The sequence below is a fragment of the Hemiscyllium ocellatum genome, chromosome 7, assembly GCF_020745735.1.
Source record: "Hemiscyllium ocellatum isolate sHemOce1 chromosome 7, sHemOce1.pat.X.cur, whole genome shotgun sequence".
NCBI classification, from domain to species: Eukaryota; Metazoa; Chordata; class Chondrichthyes; order Orectolobiformes; family Hemiscylliidae; genus Hemiscyllium; species Hemiscyllium ocellatum.
Window position 1 is genome coordinate 41,539,081 of NC_083407.1, and position 25,748 is coordinate 41,564,828.

The 25,748-nt window shown below is 37.5% G+C and overlaps 1 protein-coding gene across 2 annotated transcripts in view; it reads right to left on the minus strand.

Moving 5' to 3' along the window:
* LOC132817415 (solute carrier family 35 member F5-like) overlaps positions 1–25,748 on the minus strand; it is a 111,505-nt gene that overhangs the window by 18,089 nt on the left and 67,668 nt on the right. For both annotated transcript variants that reach the window (XM_060827846.1, XM_060827847.1), the window contains exons 12-14: positions 12,706–12,865; positions 11,438–11,528; positions 4,169–4,323 (exon numbers count right to left, since the gene is read on the minus strand). In XM_060827846.1, the coding sequence (XP_060683829.1) occupies positions 4,169–4,323; positions 11,438–11,528; positions 12,706–12,865 (406 nt within the window). The remainder of the gene's footprint in view (positions 1–4,168; positions 4,324–11,437; positions 11,529–12,705; positions 12,866–25,748) is intronic.

Sequence of the window (25,748 nt, forward strand, 5' to 3'; positions counted from 1 at the left end):
ATTCATTTTGCTGGTTGTTTGTACAGGTCCTTTAGATTTATTAGCTGTTCTTTAAGTGTGTTGGTGGGTTTATGGGCTACCATGATGCCAAGGGGTCCGAGTAATCTGGAAATAATTTCCAAGGTCTCTTTGATGTAAGGTAAAGTGGCTAGAACTTCTAGGCACGTTGTGTCTGCTTGTTTGGGTTTGTTGTTGGGATATCGACAGACTGTGTTTATTGGGTACTCGTTCTTCCTGAATACATTGTATACAAATTTTCTTCAGCTGTTCATAGTTCCTGGGTGCTGCAGTGTGTTTGGTTTATTGAAATAATGTTCTGATGCAGCTCCGTTTGTGGGTTTTGGGATGTTTGCTTCTGTAGTTAAGTATTTGGTCTGTGTATGTTGTTTTTCCTGCAGATGCTGGCTTGATGTTCTGCATTAATTGTTTATTCTACTGTGACATCTAGGAATGGGAGTTTGTTGTTGTTCTCCTCTTCTTTTGTGAATTTTATGCCAATAAGAATACTGTTGATGCATTGTAGGTTTCCTCTAATTTGTTTTGTTTTGTAATCACAAAGATGTCATCCACGTAGTGGACCCAATGTTTAGGTTGGATAGTTGGGAGGGCTGTTTGTTCAAGTCTTTGCATTACAGCCTCTGCTAGGAGCCCTGATATTGGTGATCCCATGGGTGTTCCGATGGGTGTTCCGTTGATTTGTTTGTAAGTCTTGTTATTGAATATGAAGTGGGTGGTGAGGCACAGGTCTACTAGCTTGTGGATGTTGTCCTTCCTGATGGAATTGATGCTGTCTGGTGTTTGTGTCCTTGGTTCCTCTAGTAGTACAGCCTATGTTTCTTTGGCCAGGTTGATGTCAATTGATGTGAACAGGGCTGCTATATCAAAGGACACCATTATTTTTTCCTCTTCTATCTTGGCGTCTTTGATGATGTTCAGGAATTCTTAGGTGGAGTGAATGAAGTGGCATGAGCCTTCTCCAAGGTATTTCAGTTTTTGGTGGAGCTTCTTGATTAATGTGTGTGTCGGTGTTCCAAGCAGTGAGACTATGGGTCTGAGGGGGGCCCCTGGTTTGTGCACTTTAGGTAGTCCGTTGAAGTAGGGTGCGTTGGATCCATCCAGTTTTATTTTTTTGGAAGTCTTTCTTGTTTAATTGTCCTGATTTCTGAAGCCTTCTCAATGTGGATGTGACACAGGTTTCCAGTTGTGGAGTCTGGTCTATCACCATCTGTTGGTGTCAGTATCTGCAAGCAGTGCCTTTGCTTTTTCAATGTACTCCATTCTGTTTAGAATGACGGTCATGTGCCCTTTGTCTGCAGGTAGGATTACAATGTTTTTGTCTTTTTTCATCCTTTCACAGGCTTTCCTTTCCTGTGTGTTGAGTGTGTTTCCTTCCTCTTGCTGCTTAGTATTGGTACAGCTGTCTGTCTGACGGTCTGCTAGGTTTCTTTTGTTCGTCCACTGTCCTTCAGTGTTGAATCTAATGCTGCTAGGAAGTCCTTTTTTTCTGCATCTCTGTAGTTGTAGTTTAACCCTCTTACTAGGATAGCTTTTTCCATATCCGTTAGTGGCTGGTCTGATATGTTTTTTATCCAAGCCTCTGTAATGATATTAGTGATAGTGGGTAGTGTCTTTTGGTAGCTAGTCGGTGTTCATGTATCCTGGTGGCTAGTTTCCTGCCTGCTTGTCCGATGTAGTGTTTTCTCACAATCCTTGCATGGTATTTTGTCTCTGTTTTTTATGAGTTTGTCCAGTTTTTCCTGTAAGGTAAATTTTAAAAAAATTTCTATGTTTGCAAATGTTTGATGCTTATGGCTCAATCTAGTGTGTCTGTCCATTCATGGTCTGTCGCGTTAGTATATAAAGTTTTTTGGCGCAAAATTTCCCGATTATATCTATGGAGTCGATTGGGGTCATTGTTAATCATTTCTCGCAACATTCTGCGGCCATTCTGTTCTGCTATTCTTTTGACTAATGGGGTGTTGAGCGGTGGTTCGCATTTAAGACATTTTGGTAGTACCTGATTCCTGAAGCATTCATGCAGGAAGTATAGTTGTTTGCAGGTGGCGCTCAGTTGGATGGTGTTGCTTTCCTATCTTCAGGCTAGTTTTAGCGTATTGCGCCCATAGGTGTTTGCAATGTTTGAGAAGATTTACAGTTCAGGTTGAAGTTCAAGGTGTAAATTTGCTCGCTGAGCTGGAAGCTTTTTTTTCCAGACATATTAGGTAACATCATCAGCCACCAAAAGACATGACCCACTATCACTAACTAGTATCCTTACATATAAATGAGGAAGGACATCACTTTGACTGGGACAACACATCCATCCTAGGACAAGCTAAACAGAGACACACATAGGAATTCCTAGAGGTCAAGCATTCTAACCAGAACTCCATTAATAAACACAGCGATTTGGACCTCATCTACTCTCCTCTGAGAAAAAGAATCGGAAATGATATCACCCACCATAAGAAACCAAGACACAAAAATAGAAAGTGGGAAATAACACCAGTGCTTCAGCAGAGGCTCATTGACGTTGTTACGTAGTATGGTGATGAAATGTCTAGAAACAAACCTACCAGCTTAGCAAGCAGACTTACAACTTGAACCTCAAACTGGGCTACAAATGTTCTCAAAAATCATACCAATTCTATTTTGTGTCACTCAGTACATATTGTTGTTGGAAACGATCTTTGTCACACTCTGGAAATTCACAACCTTTCTGGCAGATGCTCGTCTGTCTCTCCAGTTAACTTTTCATTAGCCTTCTTAATTTCTTGATGTACCTGCAGGTTATCTGACAGTGACTTCTTGACAAGGACACATTTTTGACATCTACACTTTCTAACCTCTTATCAGTTAAGAAATACTCTGCATGTTTGTTCCAATTACCAAGTGAGAATCTCATGTTTTCCACATTATATTTCATGCTTTTGCCCACTCACTAAGTTTCTCAAATTCTCTTAAAGTCACATTTCATCTTCCTCACAGAACATATTCACACATAGCTTTGTGCAAAGCCTTGACTCAAATATGGACAAAAGAACAACTGAATCCATTGATGTTGCGAAAGTGATTGGCCATAACACCAAGGTCAGGCTGCATCCAAGGAGCAGGAGAATTGACGTTTTGGGCAAAAGCCCTTCATCAGGAAGGGCTTGTACCAGAAACATTGATTCTCCTGCTCCTCAGATGCTGCCTGACCTGCTGTGCTTTTCCAGCACCACACTCTTGGACTCTGACCTCCAGAATCTGCAGTCCCTACTTTCTCCTGCCCTTAATATCAAGGTCACATTTGACAAAGTGTAGCCCAATACTATTCCAAGTAACTTGCAGCTTGAGGTGAAGAAGCGATTGACGTGTAACTTTTAAATAAAAACCAAAAGAAAAAAGAGAGATAATGATATGGGTCAGTTATGGTTAATTCAATGTAAGTTTCCAGCCTATATTATCAACCAGACTAATCAAGTATGGATCTCAAGGTCTTCTGATTATACAGGGTAGTGATAACAGGATTGGATGATTCTGTAAATCAGCCAATAATTGCTAATTGCCAGTCATGGCTTCAAATATATAGAGTATTTCTTCTGTCAAAGTAAGTAAGGGCCCTAAAATGAGATGAGGAGCTTCAATACCAAAATATACTGATCCAAGAGTTAACTATCAACCTCATTATTATTTAACAGAAACAGTGCAATCTTCATAACTGTGAGCAGCACAACTGTATTTATAATCACAAGCATTTACAACACAGGAAAATACCCTTCAGACCATTACATATGTGCTTTCTCTGTAATCCTGTATCTTCATGCTTCAATTATGTATTCAATGCACCTTTATAAAACTCCACTGCAGCCCAACAGCATACTGGCAAAATCCCACCAACAGTGAAAGAAGAAATTTTTCGCAAACTTTCACTGTCCTTTTAGTAGCAAGATGTGAATTTTTTTATAGCTCCCTTATGTCCCAAAAAGTTTGTAAGTATCATTTTTAAATTGCTATTATAAAGCATGTTTGTGGTCTTTTTACTGCCATTAACAGCTAAAACATGTATCAATGGAAAGAGCACTGCAACAATATAACATAGTACTTTTGACTCCACATTGCTCTAAGTGAGCTCTCATCTTCAATCAGTACTTGCAGCATACATACTATTAAAAAAAGACAGTACCTCTGAATGCGATGCTTCCTGCATATAAATGCAAATATCCGCCTCAGGCCAACCATTACTGGATCCCAGTTATTATAGTGACATAAAAGAGTTGCAATGAAGAAAGAGAGGAAGACTGGAATCGATCCTGCAAATAATAACCATGAAAATTCCACCTAAAAAATTAAAAATGAAACATAAGACTTTCTGAAACAATGCAATATCTTGTTTAATTTAATTGATCACATTGCAAAATGTTTCTGACTTCTAAAATATCTTCTTCCTCAACCTCATTTATGTTTTAAGTTAAACTTGTTTAACGATATTGCCAAGATACATTTTACAATATAATAGTATTATACATAAAATACTACACATGTGCAATAAAGTTCCTTTAATGCGGGATATAATTCTTCGTATAACATCCTTTAATATATGAAAATATTGAGAGTATCACCATTATGCTCCAGGAAGGCCAGCAGAATTCTAAGGATTATATACATGCAAGTTATCATCTTTGAAGCAAATGCTAGGGATTCTTAGGGAATAGATAGTGTCTACAGTATGAAAATAAATTATTTGGCCAAACTGATCTATGCTTTTGTATCTAGCTGAAAAAGGGATGGTTTTGAAGAAGGGACACTAAACGTGAAATGTTAATTCTGCTTTCTCTCCACAGATGTGCCAGATGTACTGAGCTTTTCCAGCAATTTCTATTTTCAGCATCTGCAGTTTTTTGTTTCTTTTTTCAAAAAAGAATATTTTTGAGGATAGCCATTAGGCATCATCCAAATAGACTTGTAAGCAAAATAGCTCAGTTCTTAGTCTACTACAGAAAAACCTAGTTATTTGCTGAATATTTCATAAGTGGCAAAGGCAAGTCAGTATAATTGTTGATTTTGTCCTTGAATTGTGAACTTGTCGTGATGAGAGCACACTGAAAAGCTTCAACAAATTGTTTTCCAGCGATATAAAACAATAATAAACATGTTCTATAATACAATTCCTGATCTTCTAAAAGAATAATCACTTATTATCTGTCTTTCAGAGACAATGAAGGGGAAGAATATGGAAGGATTTGAAAATGTTAATGATAATTTTAATAACCAAGCCTTACCACATTTGGAACCATGGCAGGTCAGCAAGTATAGAAGTAATGAGTAAAAGTAATTTGGCGTAAAATAGAACATGGGCAGTGTATCAGATGATCTCAAGTTTACAGAAGGTAGAATACAGAACATCAGCCTGGAATAGTCTGAGGTGATGGCAGTGAATTGGAGAATTGCCAACATTGTGTTCTTGTTGAAGAGTAGACCCAGCAATCAGATCAAGTTTGGTGGCGGTGCAACTTTTAGAAACAATTATTCAGGACAAAATTTATCGTCACAGTGAGAAACATGGATTGATTTGGAACAGTCAGCATGGATTGCTGGAATTTTTTTTAAGCTAAGTAACAGAGAAAGTTGATAAGTGCAAGACTGCTGATGTGGTAGACACGGACTGCTAAAAAGGTATTTGATATAGTGCCAAACAGCAAAATATGAAGAAAGTATAAATTGTGGAATACAAGGGACAGTAATATTGTGGAAACAAAATTTATTGAGGGATAGGAAACAGAATAGTATTCAATGGTATTTTTGGGCTGAAAGGATCATTTAGTTCTTGGTGTGTGGGGGACAATTTCAAATTTCACAGCAAACAAAGCTTGGGACAGTCTAACCTGTGACAGAAGACAGCTTAGAACTGTATTGTTAGGGTGACCCTGCCTAATGGATTCTTTAAGTCTTGATCAAAATGAATGCAAGACACGTGTGCTTTGATGTAAAACAAATTTAATAGCTTAATCTAATTCAGATACATGCAAACTCATGAGGAAATCTATTGGCCTGAACTACTTTAGACATATTTGACAAGTGAGTTTCAATTAGTGAGTAAAAAGTGAGGTCTGCAGATGCTGGAGATCAGAGCTGAAAATGTGTTGCTGGTTAAAGCACAGCAGGTCAGGCAGCATCCAAGGAACAGGAAATTCAACATTTCGGGCCAGAGCCCTTCATCAGGAATCCTGATGAAGGGCTCTGGCCCGAAATGTCGAATTTCCTGTTCCTTGGATGCTGCCTGACCTGCTGTGCTTTAACCAGCAACACATTTTCAGCAAGTGAGTTTCAATGCCTTCTGCCCATCAGGGAGTTCTGGGCGATGGCTAGCACTTGGAGCTCTCTCAGTTTCCCTGGTCCCAGTTTTGTGAGCCCTAGTCCAATGATGAAAGATTCCCTCACCATGGTCTCACAAACCCCAATCCAATGGTTAAAGTTTCCCCAATCTGGGAAGAGTCCCCATTATTGATATTATTCTGAATCTAATGTTCCATGTTATATTGTCATTCAGAGTATGTTCCTAAGCATTCCTGTACGCTTGGTAGTCACAAGCATATACAGGTGTTGCTGCAAAACAGCCTGATCCCAAGTCAAGGCAAGGTCATTGTGGTTATCTTCCAGCCAAAACAAGCTGCTTTTATACGAAGCCTCTTTTCATGAAGTTTCCTTCAATTGCTCATTGCTGCATCCAATTAAGCCTTGGTTTGGAGTGATCACTTTTGAGTCTAACACTACGAGATCTTCAAAATGACATTGACAAGTGTGGAGTTGATGGACAGGTGGCAGACGAAGTTCAAAATGGAGAGGTGTGAGGTGGTACACTTTGGGACAAAGAACACAGAATGTGTGTAAAACATATAAAGCAGATCTAAGGGGCAACTTTTTCACACAGATGGTGGTGCATATATGGAATGAGCTGCCAGAGGAAATGGTGGAGGCGGATATCATTGCAACATTTAAAAGGCATCTGAATGGGTATATGAATAGGAAGGGTTTGGAGGGATATGGGCCGGGTACTGACAGGTGGGACTAGATTGGGTTGGGATATCTGATTGGCATGGACAGATTGGATGAAAGGGTCTGTTTCTGCACTATACATCTCTATGACTCTAATATTCTGAAGAGTGTGCAGAAAAACAGAGATCTGGGTGTGTATTTGCATAAGTAATTAAATGGGCAGGACAGGTAGAGGCATCTGTTCATTAAGCATACTATATCCCAGGCTTCGTTAATAGGGGCATAAGGTGCAAGATCAAGGAGGGTATGATGAACTTACAATAGTCATTGGTTAGACTTCAGTTGAGGTACTGCGGTGTACATTTCAGATGTCACACTATACAAAGAATATGAATGCACTGGGGAAGAGGTTTACAAGCATAGTTCCAGTGATGAAATATTTCAATTAAGAGGAAAGATTGCAGAAATTGGGATTCTTTTCCCCTGGAGAGGAGAAGGTTAAGAGGATATTTGATAAAGATTTTCAAAATCATGTATGGTCTGGACAGAGTCTATAGGGAGAAACTGTTTCTGTTTGTAAATGGATCAAGAACCAGAGGGCACAATTTTAAAGTGAAGCAAGTGCAAGGTGAGAAAAAAAAGTATTGTCAACAAATGAATCAGGTTAATAGTAGGAAGTATTAACAATAGGTAATCATTATTCTAAAATTATTTTTAGACTTGTGCACATACTATTTAGCGAACCTGAGACTACTCATGACCTAATAAGCCAATTTGAGTTCAGGATATTTCTGATCGTACACAAGAAGGAAGAGTCAACAGAGAAAAAGAACTTTAGTCAACAGAACAGAATAAAAGCTCTGTGTCTAGTCAACTTAGTGTGGCAAACAGATGTCCAAAAATGGATTGCCCGAAAAACCACTGATTCTATTAAAAGTATTATTTCTCTTACACTTTTTGCCAATAAATTTGGTTGAAGTTACACTAGAAATAGATCTTGAAACTAATCAGTACTTATAAAAATTTCAGACATTGGATGTCTGAAACTCAATTTATAAATATAATTAACATAGAATTAAAGTTAAAGGGCAGTCCAAAATCATAGAAATGAAGGTGAAAATAGGTAGCTTCAGTGATCAAGTGTGCACCTGGTCAGAAACTCATCTTGGATCAAATGTAAACCCAGGTTCAATCATCAAAGTTAGACCATAAACCTGATGTATGGATAGTTTCTGGATCCTGATTCCATACTACAATCCTTGAATATAAGTGCTGTAGTTGGGCTGGTAGCAAGTTCAGTGACCTAGTGGATCAGAGGGTTACATAGGTGGGAACTTCCTGCACAGACTGAGTGCAAAGGCAGTTGACAGCCATATTGGAGACCTGTTACTGCCTTACAATGAGAGGAGTCAGTAATTCAAAAATTCAGGCCCAATGGTGTACAAGATTTGCCAAATGGCCACCTGAAATTTAACATTTAGACTGTTTGGTTGATTTCACAGATTTATAAATTGAAAATCACCTTCTGGCCATTCCGTGCCTCTTAATAAGCTTCTTAAACTCTTGCAATCTGTGACCATAGCACAGGAAGCTATTTAAATGAGGGAAGGATAAATAGGAGTGGGGATCAGGAAGAATATAGTCTGGTCGTTCGATAATGTTTTCAGCAGCTACAGGTGGAAATTTCAAAAGGATTTGTTTGTTGTTTACTGGTAGAGTTAAAAAAAATCTCCTTGTGACTCAAGCCAAACTTACAGGTGAAGGATCTAGTAGAAATAGGCAAGATTGATAGAGCCAGAAATGGAGATTCTGCTCAGTAGGTTTTCAAGAGCTAGATTTGTGATTAAGCCTACCTCATAGGCATTAATTAAAACACAAAGAATTGGAACACAAATAGGTTATTAGGCCCATTGAAACTTCTCTGACATTAAATAAGATAATTCAGATTCTGGCCCCTACTTCACTTTCCTGCCTCTCTCCCATAACCCTCAACTCCTTGTAGATCAAAAATCTATGTAATTTAGCCCTGAACGTCTCGGTCTTCATTGTTTGCAGGAATCCAAAGATGAATGATCCTCAAAAATTAACTCAAATTTCAGTTTTAAATGGGAAACTCTTTATTCTGAAACTGTATTCCCTTATTCCAGATTTACCACAAGAGGAAATATCTTCCCAGCAGCTAGCCACCAAGCTTTCTCAGAATCTTATGTTCAATAAGATCACATCTCACTTGTTAAAACTCCAATGAGCAACAGGCCAATCTGCTCAACTTTTCATCATAAGACAATCCTGTCTCAACAATCAATCTTGTAAACTTTCTGTGAATTTCCTCTAATGATCCTAATTCCTTTAATATTCCTCCTTAAACAAGGAGATCAAAACTGTATGTACAATGCAAGTACAGTTCATCAATATGTTATAAAAACACTTTTCCAATTTTGTACTGCACCCCCTTACAATGGAGACCAATATTCCATTTGCCTTGCTATTTCTCGTTGAACCCACATACAACTATTTTGTGTTTCACGTATGAGGACTGCTATATCCCTCCATCTAGAGGGAGACAAAATTATGCTACAGTTTAAAATAACATTCGGTTTTTCAAATTTTCCAAGCAGTGGATAACCTTACATTTTTTTCATATTATACTAGATCTGACAGTTTAAGAATTAGTAAAAAATAAAGATCTAAATCCTCATCAGACTCTGTGATAATCCAAATTGCTTTCCCACCCATCTTTGAATTAGCAGCAAAGTTGGTTATAATACTCTCTGCCCCTTCATTCAAATCACTGATTAAATTGCAAGTGGTGAGGTAGCAGCACTGATTCCTGTAGATTTCTCCCTACTTACAGTTTACTATTTTCACAATTATTCACATGTCCCACCTCAGTTTCCTGTTGGATAGACATTCTGCTTTTCATGGTAATATTTCATTCCAATTCAATGAGCAGTAACTTGTGCAGTAACATTTTTGGCATGTTATTGAGTGTCATTGAGTAATAGAGTCTTTTGGAAATTCAAATCCAGTACACCTTCAGGTCCCACATACCTTATATTGCTTGTTATAATCTCAAATAAACGATAATAAATTTGCCAAATGTGATTTTGCTTTCATAAAAACCATACTGACTCTGAGTGATTGCATTATGATTTCCTAAATGTCCTCCTCCTACTACTTTTATCGTGCATTGCAGAATATTTCCGATGACAGATATTCCTATAACTGGCCTATAGCTTTCTGTTATTTGTCATTTTTCTTTTTGAACAGGAACATTATTTTCAAAGTATTTCAAACTGCTGGGACCTTTTGAGAATGTAGGGAACTGTCGAGTTACATCAATGTTCCTACTATTTTTAAAGCAATTTTTTTTTAACAACCAAGGATATGGGTAATCTTTTATAACATACCATTCTTTTTTGAATATGCTCTTCTGAAGTATTGACAGATGCTTTACTATGATGGAGATATTTCAAGTTGATGTTATTGTTATTTCCTATAAAACCAAGATATCTCAATCATAAATTGAAATGTGGAAATTTAATATCTTTGAGGAACAGTTCCAGAAAATTCCAATTCAAACAGATGTCAAATTAGAACAATATCACTCAGAATAATCCTCAATTTCTAATTATCTAGCCAATTGATAATCCAATTTTTGCTTTAATCCTAGGTCTGATGAGCTTTTACTTTTAGTTATAAATCTCCCATGATGAACACATTCAAGTTTATATTTATAACAGTTATCACAAAATTGTGTTAAAATGAAGAGGTTCTTGCTTTGAACTTAGATGTCCAGAAATATATACCACAACCAAAACAGAAAATATTGGAGACACACAACAGCTCTGTCAGTATCTGACCTAAAATGACTTGCAGCATTTTGTGTTTTCACTTCACACATACAGTGTTCATTTCTTTTCCAGAAATGTGCCATGTACTCTTGACAAAAAGAAATTCTAGTTGTCAGTTGGTGAGTTCATTTTCAGCTTTAATGAGTTGCAAAAGCCATGCACTGCTATACTCCTTTTACTACTTCTAACCTTTCCAGAAATCTAATTCTCTAATGATCTGTTTGCATGCATTCCTCCGTCAACCAATTAGTCTTTTATTAGCCTTCATGCTCCCCCTTTCACAGGGATCTCAAAGCAAGTATTGGCAAGTGACAAGATAATTAAACATGCTCTAGGAAGCCCTAATCTACTGGTTCTCAAATGTTTCCATGACTTTCCTATAATGATGCAAACTTCAAAGTGCTTTGAGCAAAAATTGATATAGCCAAGGACATTTGTTTGAACTGCCAAAAGAAACCAATGCTTTCTTCAAAGCTTATATTTGCTAGTATATACCAAAGGACTTGCGCATGAAATACTAAACACAGAAATAGGATCATTCAGGTCTTAGACAAGCAATAATTTTTACAAAAAAATGTTCCAGCAGTAATAATTGATTGAATTACCTTTCTCATATAAATGTCTGCTATCATGGAAAGAGGTATTGTGAGGCTTAATGCGAGGGTTCCAATCAGTGATGATGTAAGGAAACAGCCCCTGAAAAATAAAAATAATTTAAAATCTATATAAAAAAAGAACTAGTTAATTGCAAATTATTAATTCAATTAGTTCTAAATGTCAAAGATAATGTTCTAACTTGCTACAAATAGCCCATATATTGAAAAATTCTAAATTCATAGGCTAAACCACACTGTACAGATGAAATGTAAAAAGTAATAAAAGCTAAAAATCAATAATGTTTAATCAACTCCTAAACAAATCTCATTGATTTTCATATAGAATTATTTTGAAGTGCAGTAATTGTTGTATGGGCAAACAGAGCAAGGAATTTTAACAGCCGACATTCCCACAAATTGAAATGAGATCAATGATCAATTGGGCTATCTTCATTTAATATTTGTTGTAAATGTTTGCAAAAACCACCAGGAGAACTTGCTGCTTTTCTTGGATTATTCTCATTGGATTTTTAACATGTCCATGAACATGTGAAACAGGCAGACTGTGCTTTGCTTTATGAACTTGAATAGTGAGATTTCGAAGAGTATAGGAAGTCCTCAAAACTGAGCTGATTAAGTCCTAGAATAGGACCACACAATTTCTACTTCAGAAAAATAATACTAACCATTTGCCAAAACTAACTGATCAGCACCAACTGAAAAATGTTGGCTTTGGAAAGTCATAATTTATGAAAACTGTCTAGTTAAATAAACCAATGTGAACATTACAGAAAACCTGCAAATATTTATTAAGAAGCACCATACTCTTAACTTTACCTGAACCACTTACAAATTAAAAGGCAATTATCTATTCATTAACATCACAAGAATATAAGAGATTTGGATAGTTACAGAAAGACTTAGGTCACAAAAGACAAAATTAGAATTCTTGATAGATTCTGGGAGAGGGTGGGAGGGGTGGAATTGAAATGACAATGAGGCTAGTCAGGAGATGTTAAATGGTGCAGATATACAGTTCTTGCGCTGCAGAACGTCTACACCAGAGTCAACTCTAGCAAATTACAAATAGTGATAGTCTTTGGGAAAACAAATTTTTATATTTCAACTTGAACTTTTATTCTGCTGAAATAAATCTGAACTCTTTATGACATTATTTGAAAACATTTGAGTAATTAGCAACTTGGCAGTTTGTATAAGTAACTTATGCTTTTCCTTTCAGACTTACATTTCAAAAACAAATTATATAAAAATCATACCACAACCAGAGAAATTCAGAAAGCACTGTTCCTATAAGCCCATTAATGAGGATGTACATCCAAACAGTTTTGGTTGGAAATTCAAAAGCCTCAAATCCCGTGTAGTGAAGCAAGAAAAACCCAGGCCACAGCAGCAGGAGATTAAATAATCCCACGAATCCTAAAAATTGAAAATGAAAAGAAAGTGAAATCCAAAGTAAATATTTGCAACAGAAATTAGTCAACAAGTGGTTTGAAAAGATACTTATTACTCCTTTTAACAAGTTAGAGCACTCTTCAGATTTCACAGTTCAAAGAGTAAAGCGAATGATCCTATGGTCAGTGGTGAACTATGCCTGAAGGGAATATGTTCAGTAGATACGAGCAAGGATAGCTTGATTCAGCCTTGATAAGAATTTTAGCACAGTCAGTTTTTACTGTGGGGAAAGTAAGATGAGAGATAAGGATTCAGGTCTTAGACAAGAAGCAATAATTTTTCTAAAAAAATGTTCCAGCAGTGATAATTGATTGAATTACCTTTCTCATATAAACGTCTGCTATCATGGAAAGAGGTATTGTGAGGCTTAATGCGAGGGTTCTATTGCTTTTTACAAAAGGAAATTTGCTGGTATTTCCATGTCTGGCTCTAGACACACAGTAATATGTTTGGCTCTTAATTGCCCTCTGAAATTCCAATCAGTTCCAGGACAATTAGGGATGGACAACAAATGCTCACCTATCAGGTGACACCACATCCCAAATATTAAAAAAAAGTGCTGCCCATCTTCTTTTAAGCACAATTTATTGGTATGAATGTTTGAGGTTTGTGATTTTTCACCTGTGTAGCAATTAGACATTACAAAACAAAGGATTTGTTACAATGGATTTAGGTTTGTTTGCTGAGCTGGAAGGTTCATTTCCAGACGTTTTGTCATTATACTAAGTAACATCTTCAGTGGGCCTTGGGGTGAAGCACTACTGATAATTCCTGCTTTCTATTTATATGTTTGGATTTCTTTGGATTGGTGATGTCATTTCCTGTGGTGATGTCATTTCCGGTTCTTTTTCTCAGGGAGGGTAGATAGCGTCTAACTCGATGTGTTTGTTGGAATGCCATGCTTCTAGGAATTCTCGGGCGTGTCTCTGTTTGGCTTGTCCTAGGATGGATGTGTTGTCCCAGTCGAAGTGGTGTCCTTCCTTATCCATATGTAAGGATGCTAGTGACAGAGGTCATGTCATTTTGTGGCTAGTTGATGTTCATGTATCCTGGTGACTAGTTTTCTGCCTGTTTGCCCAATGTAGTGTTTGTTACAGTTCTTGCATGGTATTTTGAAAAAGACATTAGGTTTGCTCGTTGCCTGTCTTTCAAATTGAAGTTCAATGAACCACCTCCTAAGAAAATGAACAGGAAATTACATAACAGGAAATGACATCACCAACCCAAAGAAACCCAAACATATTAATAGAAAGCAAGAATTACCAGCAGTGCTTCGCCCACTGAAGATGTTACCTAGTATGGTGATGAAACGTCTGGAAATGAACCTTCCAGCTCAACGAGCAAACCTCCATCCAGAACCTCAACCTGAAATACAAATCTTCTCAAAACCAGCTAAGATTTGTTACAATGCAAATGAGTTAAAACATAAATTTGAACTGTCAGAGAAACATTCCATGAATTAATTCTAGGTGCTAAAACTTGATTCTGAACAAAATACTTTATTTCTAAAACATACTGATTTTGCTACCTTTCAAATATTTATAATTTTTCTGAAGTGTTATCTGATTGGAGCTTATGAAGATTAACTTATACGGTAATAAATGCTTATGTGAAAACATTTTAATTTCATGGATATTATTACCACACAGGCATCCCACGTGGTGCTAACTATTCACTCCTGGAAACTACAGCAGAATCAGAATGTTTTAAATTTAGTTTTCTTTTTAGATGAAAGCAATGTCACAATGAAGCAGTGAAAATCTTTACATTATTGAATTGATAATGCAGAAAAAGTTATTAAAGATTGTAAGAAGCTTCTGAAGGAAACAGAAGGTGGGTTTCAAATGAAAATCCAAATAAAAAGAAATGTTCTTATCAAAAAAAGTGTGAATGCAAGAAATGAGGATTAGTGTAGTCTAAGACCGATTATAGGTTATGTTAATAGAAAAGCACTTTCTTTCAAATCAAATCTAGCTAGTATGAAATTGGAAAATGGATTTTAGTCGCAATCCTGCATAAAGAATGCAGTGAAGCATGTTATTGCTTTCATTGTCGAGATTTAATTTATATATGGCAGGAAAAGTTTATAATACATCACCAGGAACACTGTTTTAGCACAACAGCTCCTTGCAGAAAGAGAAAAGAATCTTCTAATTGAACATGCATTTTTGAAAAGCAGGGTGGTTGGGGGAATCATCGGACTAGTTTGATATAATTCTTAGAGTACAAGTGCCACAAGCTAAAACAGTCATCTATTAACAGAAAAAAAAAGTAGGTTCACATAAATAAATTTGTAAATTCATGTTAGTGAAGTCATTTGCAGAGCCTACTGTCATTTAATAAAGCAAAATAGTTATTTTTGTAGACGTAATGATCAAAGTTTTCATATTAGCTGGATTCTGTGGTAGGCTGGTACAGAAATGGCATCACTGCAATTATGTAAAAGGTGTACAATTTATTTTTTTGCCTCCTTCCTTTTAGTGAGTAGAAATCTACATGATGCAATTTTAAACTGAATTGTCTTGTAATCAGCAAAAACAGTTCACTTACTGTTGATTGTATTCAATGTAGTCTGCAGGACTGACAGGTAGCACACAAGACTTTTGCAATTAAATATTTTTCAAAGCTCTAAATTCACAATTAATTAATAACCTAACTTGTTTAATTTCTAATTACTGTATAAGACCATTATTCATTGTAAGCACATATTTCTGAATTCTATTTTTAAAAAAAGATATTTCTGATTGGTCTTATGCCAAATTGGGTGGTTTATTATTCCGTGATTATCAGTGTAGTAAATATTGTAGTCAAGGTAATAACGCTCTATTAATTAAAATACAGCTCTTTGGGCAGCACGGTGGCTCAGTGGTTAGCACTGCTGCCTCACACAGCCTCAGAGACCTAGGTTCAATTCCTGCCTCGGACGACTGTCTGTGTGGAATTTGCATATTCTCCCAGTGTTTGCTTGGGTTTCCTTTGGGTGTTCTAGTTTCCTCCCACAATCCAAAGATGTGCAGGTCAGGTGAATTGGCCATGCTAGATTGCCTGCAGCATTGGGTGCATTAGCCAGGGGTAAATATAAAGGTAAGGGAATGGATTTGGGTGGGTTACTCTTCGGAGGGTCGATATGGACTTGTTGGGCTGAAGAGCCTGTTGCCATACTGTAAGGAATCTAATCTAATGCAGTGATATGCATTATAAATAATGATTAAATGCACAACTCTATCCTTAAGAAGAGTTGTGTGATTTGTGATCCCATCAATTCACTTAAGACACAAGAATCAATTGTATCAAAGTTATCTACTCCAAAAGCATTTTTTTTCTCTCATTATAGATTCTACTCAACTTGACAGAAGGTGATTTTAAGATTCTTGCTCCCGTTTTATCACCCACCTCCAAACAATTGGGACTACAGCAGCAGGACATGAACATTAGTGTGATTTGAGATAATTTTAAATTATTCACCTCTGTTTTCATTCCTTAGCACAACATTTCAATGGACTATGCAGTTCAGGAAGCATTATTTTTGAATGGACCAGTTAGCTATCTATATGTTTGATTAATAATTTAATTTCTATTAGGTTTTCCATCTTACAGTGTTAACTACTATCCTAGGGAAAATTTTGAGGGCAAGATTCTCTAATTTCAAATATTGTCTGAAGGTAGTTATTAGCTTGTTCTACGTTTAGAATCTATTTAAGTAACCTATTTAAATTTATGGCTTTCTGCATTTTCACTGCAGAGACCACAATATCTCAAATTTTCCTTTTCCTCCTATGGAAAGGAGTTCACTTTAATCTACCTATCATGGTTGAGTCAGAATTACCTTTGCTGTTAGTCTTCAATCATTGGAGGTGCGACACCAAGTCTCAGTACATATAAATCTAATACTTAAAAATAACAGCTTCACAGAGTGGATGGAGAAAAGCTGCATTTCACAGGATGGTGGAACACAGAGTATGGCATACCATGACTGATCCTTCTGGCAAGAGCTGCTACAAGTTGGCGCAGCAGGAAACACAACAACAAAAGAAATGGGAGCTTGAGTGGTTTTATTAGCCTCTTCAAGACAGTTGTGTCATTCAACAAGGTCATGGCTAAACTTCCAGCTCAATTGCACCATCCCCATATCTTTTAATTCCTGCAGAACCCAAAATTCTATTAACTTTTGAATGTACTTAATGTTTGATCATCATTCATTTTCTAAAAGTATGGAATTTTAACAGTTTTAGTGAAAGCACTCCTCTCATCTGGGTCCCAAACAGATGAGTCCTTGTTCTGAGATTTGATACTGTGTTTTAGATTCACTCGACAGGGGAAACATTTGTTGAGTATCAAGCTTCTTCAGAATTTTATTTGTTTCAATTAAAGCAACTCTCATACTTGTAGGGAATGGTCTTGCCTTGCCTACTCAACCTCACCTGAAGACAATTCTTTCATTCCAGAAATGAGACCACTGAAATAATCATTGCACTCTCTCAAAGAAATTGCAATCTTCTCTCAGAAAATAAACCAAAACTGCACAAAGAATTCCAAGGGTCACATTGCCTATGGCATGTGTAATTGTACTTACATTTATTTTCTCTTATATTTGAATAATTTTGCAACAAAATCTCATAAACCAATTAAAAGATATAGAATCATAGAGATGCACAGCATGGAAACAGAACCTTCGGGCCAACTCGACCATGCCGACCAGATATCCGAAATAAATCTAGTCCCATTTGCCAACACTTGGCCCGTATCCCTCTAAATCCTTCCTATTCATGTATCCATCCAGATGCTTTTTAAATGTTGCAATTGTACCAGCCTCCACCACTTCCTCTAATAGCTCACTCTATATATGCACCTCCCTTTGCATGAACCTGTTGCTCCTTAGGTCCCTTTTAAATCTTTCCCCACTCACCCTAAACCTATGCCGTTTAGTTCTGGACTCTCCCAACTCAGGGAAAAAAACCTTGTCTCTTTACCCTACCCATGCCTGTCATTTTATAAACCTCTATAAGGTCACCTTTCAGACTCGGGCACTCCAAGGAAAACAGCCCCAGCCTATTCAGCCTCTCTGTAGAGCTTAAACCTTCCAATCCTGGCAACATCCTTGTAAATCTTTTCTTCCAAGTTTCAGAACATCTTTCCTGTAAGAAGTTACCTGTTCTGAAGATGTCATATCGGTCTTACACATCATTGTAATAACATAATTCCTTTAGACAAGTAAGCCTTTCACCAACATAGGTCCAAGCTGAGCTAACAGAAAGAGTTAATTATTATGTTGGTTCAAAGCAATAGACTGATACTATTGGTATTAGAGGTAGTATATTAACATGACTAGAAGATTGGTTAACTAATTGAAGACAGAGAATTGGTATAAAAGTTGGGGCTTTTTCCAAGAAGGTAATCTTTAACTAGTAGTGTGGTACACGAGTGGGGTCACAATTATTTACAATATACATTAATGATTTGGATGATGGAAGTAAATGTACTCTAGACAACATTGTGGTTGACACAAAAATAGGTGGACAGGCAAATGTTGATGATGACAAAAGGAATCTGCAGAGGGATATTGACACGTTAATTGATTGGACAAAAATTTGACAGAGGAAGTATAATGTGGGGAAATGTGAGAAAGGGTAGAGCAGCTGAATTTTACTTACATGGACAAATATTGCAGAAATCTATAAAACAGAGGGATTTGGGACTCTTTGTCCATGAATCATAAAAAAACTAGCATCCAAGTTCAGCAAGTAAGTGAGGGAAATAGAATGTTGACCTTTATTTCAAAAGGAATGAAGTATAAAAATAGGGAGCTTTTCTTAAAATTATACAACACAGAATTAAGGCTACTGCAAGAAGAGAGTTTGGATCTCTTATCTAAGGAAAGATATAGTCGCATTTGAGGCAGTCCTGAGAAGGTTCACTAGGTTGAAAGCTGCCATGCTCAGAGTGCCTGTTGAGGAGATGTTGAGTAGATTGGGTGTGCACTTGTTAGAATATAGAAGAATGAGAAATGATGTTATTGAAAATACAAGACACTTATGGGACATGATAGAGTAGATGCAGAAATGTTGTTTCCCCTTGTGGGAAAGTCTAGAACCAGAGGGTATAAGTTCAGTGTATAGAACTCTTAACACACAGATGAGAAGGAACTTCCCCCTCAGAGCACTGCAAATCTGTGGAGTTCTTTACAGCAGATGGTTGTTCAGGCACAGTCATTAATGATATTCAAGGATGAGATAGACAGATTTTTAAAAGAGTAAATGAAACAAGGGTTATGGGGAAAAGGGCAGGAAAATAGAATTGAGGATTATCTGATCAGCTTGATCTCACTGAATGTAAGAGCCTTCTGAATGGCCTACGTCTGCTTACGGTCTTACTTCCTTAAATACTAACCATTGTAAGTACAAATGTATGTTTCATTGCAATTTCCTAATTCATCTCTGACAATTGTTACAACCGAGGTTGTAGAACTTACCGTATCCAGTCCCACTACCCCAGTGATCCCAGCGTGTATTTAAATCTTTATTCAGTTACCAAAATAGCTAATTACGTACCTTATTTATACAGGCAGTTCTTGAAAAATGCACGTTTTAGCTATAACGTCACTGAAAAATTAGGGAATGGTATTTTTGAGAATGCTAACTTCTGTTCACAACAGCACGATTTTAGCGGGGATTAAATTGCACACTTTGTTCTGTGAATGCGCTAATGTCCGAGCTGTAATCTCCTTGCGGTTCTGCGCATGTGCCAATGTTTGTGCCGTTCTGTGCATGCACGATGTTAGTTCATAAGGTCATAAGACATAGGAGTGGAAGGCCATTCGGCCCATCGAGTCCACTCCACCATTCAATCATGGCTGATGGGCATTTCAACTCCACTTACCAGCATTCTCCCCGTAGCCCTTAATTCCTTGTGACATCAAAAGTCTATCAATCTCTGCCTTGAAGACATTTAGCATCCCGGCCTCCATTGCACTCTGTGGCAATGAATTCCACAGGCCCACCACTCTCTGGCTGAAGAAATGTCTCCCCATTTCTGTTCTGAATTGACCCCCTCTAATTCTAAGGTTGTGTCCACGGGTCCTAGTCTCCTCGCCTAACGGAAACAATTTCCTAGCGTCTACTCTTTCCAAGCCATGTATTATCTTGTAAGTTTCTATTAAGTCTCCCCTTAATCTTCTAAACTCCAATGAATACAATCCAAGGATCCTCAGCCGATCCTCGTATGTTAGACCAACCATTCCAGGGATCATCCGTGTGAATCTCCGCTGGACACGTTCCAGTGCCAGTATGTCCTTTCTGAGGTGTGGGGACCAAAACTGGACACAGTACTCCAAATTGGGCCTAACCAGAGCTTTATAAAGTCTCAGTAGCACAACGGTGCTTTTATATTTCAACCCTCTTGAGACAAATGACAACATTGCATTTGCTTTCTTAATCACGGACTCAACCTGCATGTTTACCTTTAGAGAATCCTCGACTAGCACTCCCAGATCCCTTTGTACTTTGGCTTATGAATTTTCTCACCTTTTAGAAAGTAGTCCATGCTTGTATTCTTTTTTCCAAAGTGCAAGACCTCACATTTGCTCACGTTGAATTCCATCAGCCAGTTCCTGGACCACTCTCCCAAACTGTCTAGATCCTTCTGCAGCCTCCCCACTTCCTCAGTACTACCTGCCTGTCCGCCTAACTTCGTATCATCTGCAAACTTCGCTTGAATGCCCCAGTCCCTTCATTCAGATATTAATATATAACGCAACAGCTGCGACCCCAAAACTGAACCCTGCGGGACACCACTTGTCACTGGGAGCAGTTTTCTGTGAGAGGAAGTGTACAGAGAGCAGCTTTCTTACATTTTTTAAATGTACTGTGTTAAATTTACTTTTGTTTGTTAATAAATACGATTTCAACTGTCATTCAGGCTGTGCTATGCTTTGTGTTAGACCTTTGGGTGATTTTTGAGTGGTTGTGAGTGATAGTTTTTGCTCGTCTGCCCCAACCCCACTTTTCTCCCAGGCCCCATTATTTCTATTGAGCGATTTTCTATTAAGCGAGGTTTCGCTGGAACGCAACTATGGCATTATAGCAAAACTACCTGTATTACCTTCAAGTTAAAAACTTTCAATCAGCTGCAAAATTATTGAGCGTAAAAAACAAAAACTTATTCGAAGATGCAAAGATGATTATCATATCCCATTTTGAAACATGAAAGCGTAAATATTTACCCTTTTAAATAACCTTAACACACTGACCTAGAAACCTATTCATTCCATGAATTTGTCCGTGAGATTCTTGCTGCAGTTTGATCTGCCCAGTCAATATGAAAATTAAAGGTCCCAATGATTACCTGTATCTTAATAATTACATGTACCTCTAATTTCCTACATTACAAATGTTATTTGAGGCCAGGGCATCCGACTCCTTTCTGTCCCTTGCTGTTTCCTCAATTCTGAGCTGAGTTTGATTTTATGACAGCAGTAACCTATTCATTTTCGATGGATTGACATGCAACTAAAACATCTAATTGCAAGATTGAGATGCTTTGATTAGGCAAAAACAGTGTTATTAAAATTCCTGGTTTATACTATATTCATTAATATGTTCACAATCACCTCCAATTACTGTTCTTTTTAGCTTTGTTGATACATCTTGCTCAAATATGCATACCAAATAAATTCACATTGATTTCAATCTGCAGTTCCTCAAGCCCATTTATATAATTAGCTCATGATCCTTTGAATATTACAATCTTTCCATCACTTTTTGTTCTTCTGTGTTGACACTACTGCAAATCCTGACATGCAGACCGAGTGAGAGTTTCTAAGGATGTTAAAATTCTGATGGGTAACTCCACAACTGATCCCCCTCAAATTACTCAATTAACCTGACCACCACCCTGATCACACTACACTCCCAACCAGATCTAGCCACACAACTTCTACTCTTGTGACAACCAAATCCAAACTGAATACACGCTTCAACTCAACTATTCACCTAGCGTCCTCACTCTCTCTCCACTCCCTCACCGATGTTGAGATAATGGACTTTTGAACTTACTGTATAGCAGCTATGGCTATAAGAGAACATGCTTTGTCTTCCTCTGACTCCCCTGACTAATACTGTGCTGTGTATTTCTTTGACTGCTGGAATTGGAAGATCACAGAAAACATGTGCATAGCACCAGATTGGAGAGATCTTAGAGTGCAGTGGTAATCTGTTCATCATGGTTGCTGCTCAAAAGATTTGGGCCACGATTTCTTGGATTGTCAAAGACTTAAAACCAACTTTGGTTCTGTTGCCTGCCCGTATGCAAAATGAATTGTTACTAATTGAACCCTGGTTCATTGATTTCTCTCTATGTAAATAGAGAACTAACAAAGTTTGACGTGGTCAGTGCTTCCTGGTGAATAATGAACTCCAGCTTGTTGATGTCTGTGAAAACCAGTAAGTCGTGTTTGTTGGAGATTGCCACTGTTTGATACAAATATTACTGCTCATCAGCCCAAGCCTAAATGTTGTCATGTCTTTCTGCATGTGAACATTCACTTTCTAAGAAGTTGTGAATTGAATCTGATACTGCAATCAGTGAAAATTTCCACTTCTGACCATCTCTCGCTTCGAATTATGACAAACATGGAAAATCGGAGCAGGAGCAGGCCAACTGGCCCGACAAGTCTGCTCCACCATTCAACATGATCATGGGTGATCATCCAATTCAGAATCCTATGCCTGCTTTCTCCCCACATCTTTTGAACACTTCAACCCCAAGAAATATAGTTAATATCTTGAGAACAGTCAATGTTTTGGCCTCACCGCTTTCTGTGGTTGAGAATTCCACAAGCTCATCACTCTCTGGGTGAAGAAATTTAACCTTAATTCAGTCCTAAATGATCTACCCTGTATCCTTAAACTGTGACCCCTGGTTCTGAACTCTAGTCATTATGAACATCGAATCTATCATCTTAACCAAACAACCACAACTACATCCTTCCTGTATTTAGCCGATCTAATCCTGTTAGAATTTTATAGCTTTCCATGGAGATCCTCCTCATTCTTCTAAAATCCTGATTGTGATCCTAACTGATTATAGGTCAGTCTAGCAATATTGGGTAAGCTTGACACCTGTCCTGACAGACCATAATTATTTCAAAAATACTATGCATGGAAGAACCAGGAGTAAGAAAATAACTGGCAGGATTCCAGGAATAAATTGAAATATGAAAAAACTCTAAACTCTCCAAACTTGAATCTAACAAGCACAAGCAACAACAGCTAAACACTTAAACTGAATAAGTAACCTATGATTGTCAATAATAAAAGCTTCGATCTTAAAGCTCAATCCAAGAGACATAATCCAGCTTCATCTTATGTAACTTTTATGCCAATAAACTTTTAAACACACAACAGACCGTTCCTTTCAGAGAGCTTGGTTGGGTAGCTCAATATAGCACAAGGATTTCATAAAATCCTACCAATAAGATGTTGTGGTTCACTCCACAAGCCATCAGACACAGACATTTCATTGGCTTTGAAATTTCCTCTCATTTCAGAGCTCCTTGGCCCTATCCAAGGGATGAGTCTCATGTTAGGTATCACTCCAACTAGTAGAGAGTGTTTTGTTGTTTTCCAATGAATTCAACATGATTAGGACTTCTTGATGCCACACTCAATTATGAAGATGTGCATGTACTATACCTTTAACAGTTGAAAAGCTAGCAAGGACTTAGAGAAGCACTGAGAGTACTGGAAAATTTAAAATGTAACAGTGGATTGAAACAATTAGCTAAAAGCTGTGTTGCCAGGATATAAAAACAAACTTGAATTTGGCCACTTTAAATTATGCCCCAAGTTACCAAAATCCAATCAAATTTGAAAAAAATAATGTTAGACAACACTAAACCAATGAAATGATCTGATGTTTTGGGGTATAAATATCAGACATTTTGAACAGTTAGCCAGAGCAGCAAGCAGCAGCTACCACCAATAACTAGAAAGACTGCTTGCAGAAACATCTGCTCTTTTAAAGGTACCGTCATCTATCAAAGACCTGGGAAGCAGAATCCCCAAGAAGAAAAGACAGAGGACACTCGGCAAAACTGACCGATTTTGAAATGTGATTTTTTTTCAAATAAATTGTAATCGGGATTTTTATCAGGCCAGTATGAAGAGGGGGAGGTTGAAGATAGGTTTAAGAGAAAGGAATTGTAAATAGTTGTCAGCTAATAATTCCTTAAGCCTAACAGAGAATAAGTTCTGAAATTTTAACTTTAAATAGTGTCTTTTGGGATAGTTCTTTGCCTCTCAAATTTTAACAGAATAGAGCATGGGATGAATCTTATCTGTATTGCTGGTTTAAATTAGCAGAGGGGTCCACCCAATGTCATAACACAGTCAAATGTTGCCTTTACATAAAGGGAAATCAATCATAGCTGACTTCTGAATTCAGCTCTTTTATACACCTTTGCATCATAGGTGTGATTAGATCAGAAACCAAATGAAACCCAAATTGAACACTGATGGAATAACGAACAAAGAACAGTCCATCACAGGAACAGGCCCTTCAGCCCAAGACTGCGTCATATGTGATGCCTTTCTAATTTAAAAACCATTTGCGTCTACGTGGTCTGTATCCCTCTATTCTTTGACTATTCAGGGAGCTATCAAGATGCCTCTTAAACATTGTTATTGTATCTGCCTCCACCACCTCCTTTGACATGGCATTTCAGGCACTTATCACTCCTTATGTAAAAGAACTTGCCTCTCAGCTCCTTTAAACTTACCTTCTTTTACCTTAACCATATGTCCCCTAGTAACTGGAAAAAGACTTTGACTGTCCATTCTATCCATGCTCCTCAATTTTGTAAACTTCTATCAGGTCATGCTTCATCCTTCAAAGTTCAAGTGAAAACAAACAAGGTTTGTCCAATCTCTTGTCATAGCTAATACCCTCTTAACCAGGCAATATCCTAATAAACTGTTTCTGTGTTCTCTTCAAAGCCTTCACATCCTTCTGGTAGTGTGGCAACCAGAACTGGACACAACATTCCAAATGTGGCCGAATTAACGTTCTATGTAGTTGTATTGTTGATGAAAGCCTCCATCATGTTCCTGGTAATCAACAATAATCTGAAGGGGTGGCAATTGGCCAGAATGGATTTGGCCTCTGTTTTGGTACACATAGGCAATTTTCCATGTTGCTTGTTTACTGGTGCCGTAGCTTTGCTGAATATTTAAAGCACAAACTTTCAGCATGACATTTGCTTCTGATATTAATGTTTCTAATTGCAAATAATAATTGTACAGGATACCTAAATAAAAATTACAACGTTTATAAACTCATCAAGTATACAAATAAAAATGTTAAAATACACATCAATTATCATGATAGACCTTACAAATTGTTTGAATTATATCATGTGCAAATGAATACTGCATACTCTCAACTGGTGCATGGCTTGGTTATCTCAGATTACAACAATATTGATCAGATGGGTCAACGGGATGAGAAGTGGTAGATGGAGTTTAATTTAGATAAATATGAGGTACTGCATTTTGGGAAAGCAAATCTTAGCAGGACTTATACACTTAATGGTAAGGTCCTAGTGAGTGTTGCTGAGCAAAGAGACCTTGGAGTGCAGGTTCCTAGCTCCTTGAAAGTGGAGTCGCAGGTAGATAGGACAGTGAAGAAGGTGTCTGGTATGCTTTCCTGTATTGGTCAGAGTATTGAGTACAGGAGTTGGGAGGTCATGCTGTGGCTGTACAGGACATTGGTTTGGCCACTTTTGGAATACTGCATGCAATTCTAGTCTCCTTTATATCGGAAACATGTTGTGAAACTTGAAAGGGTTCAGAAA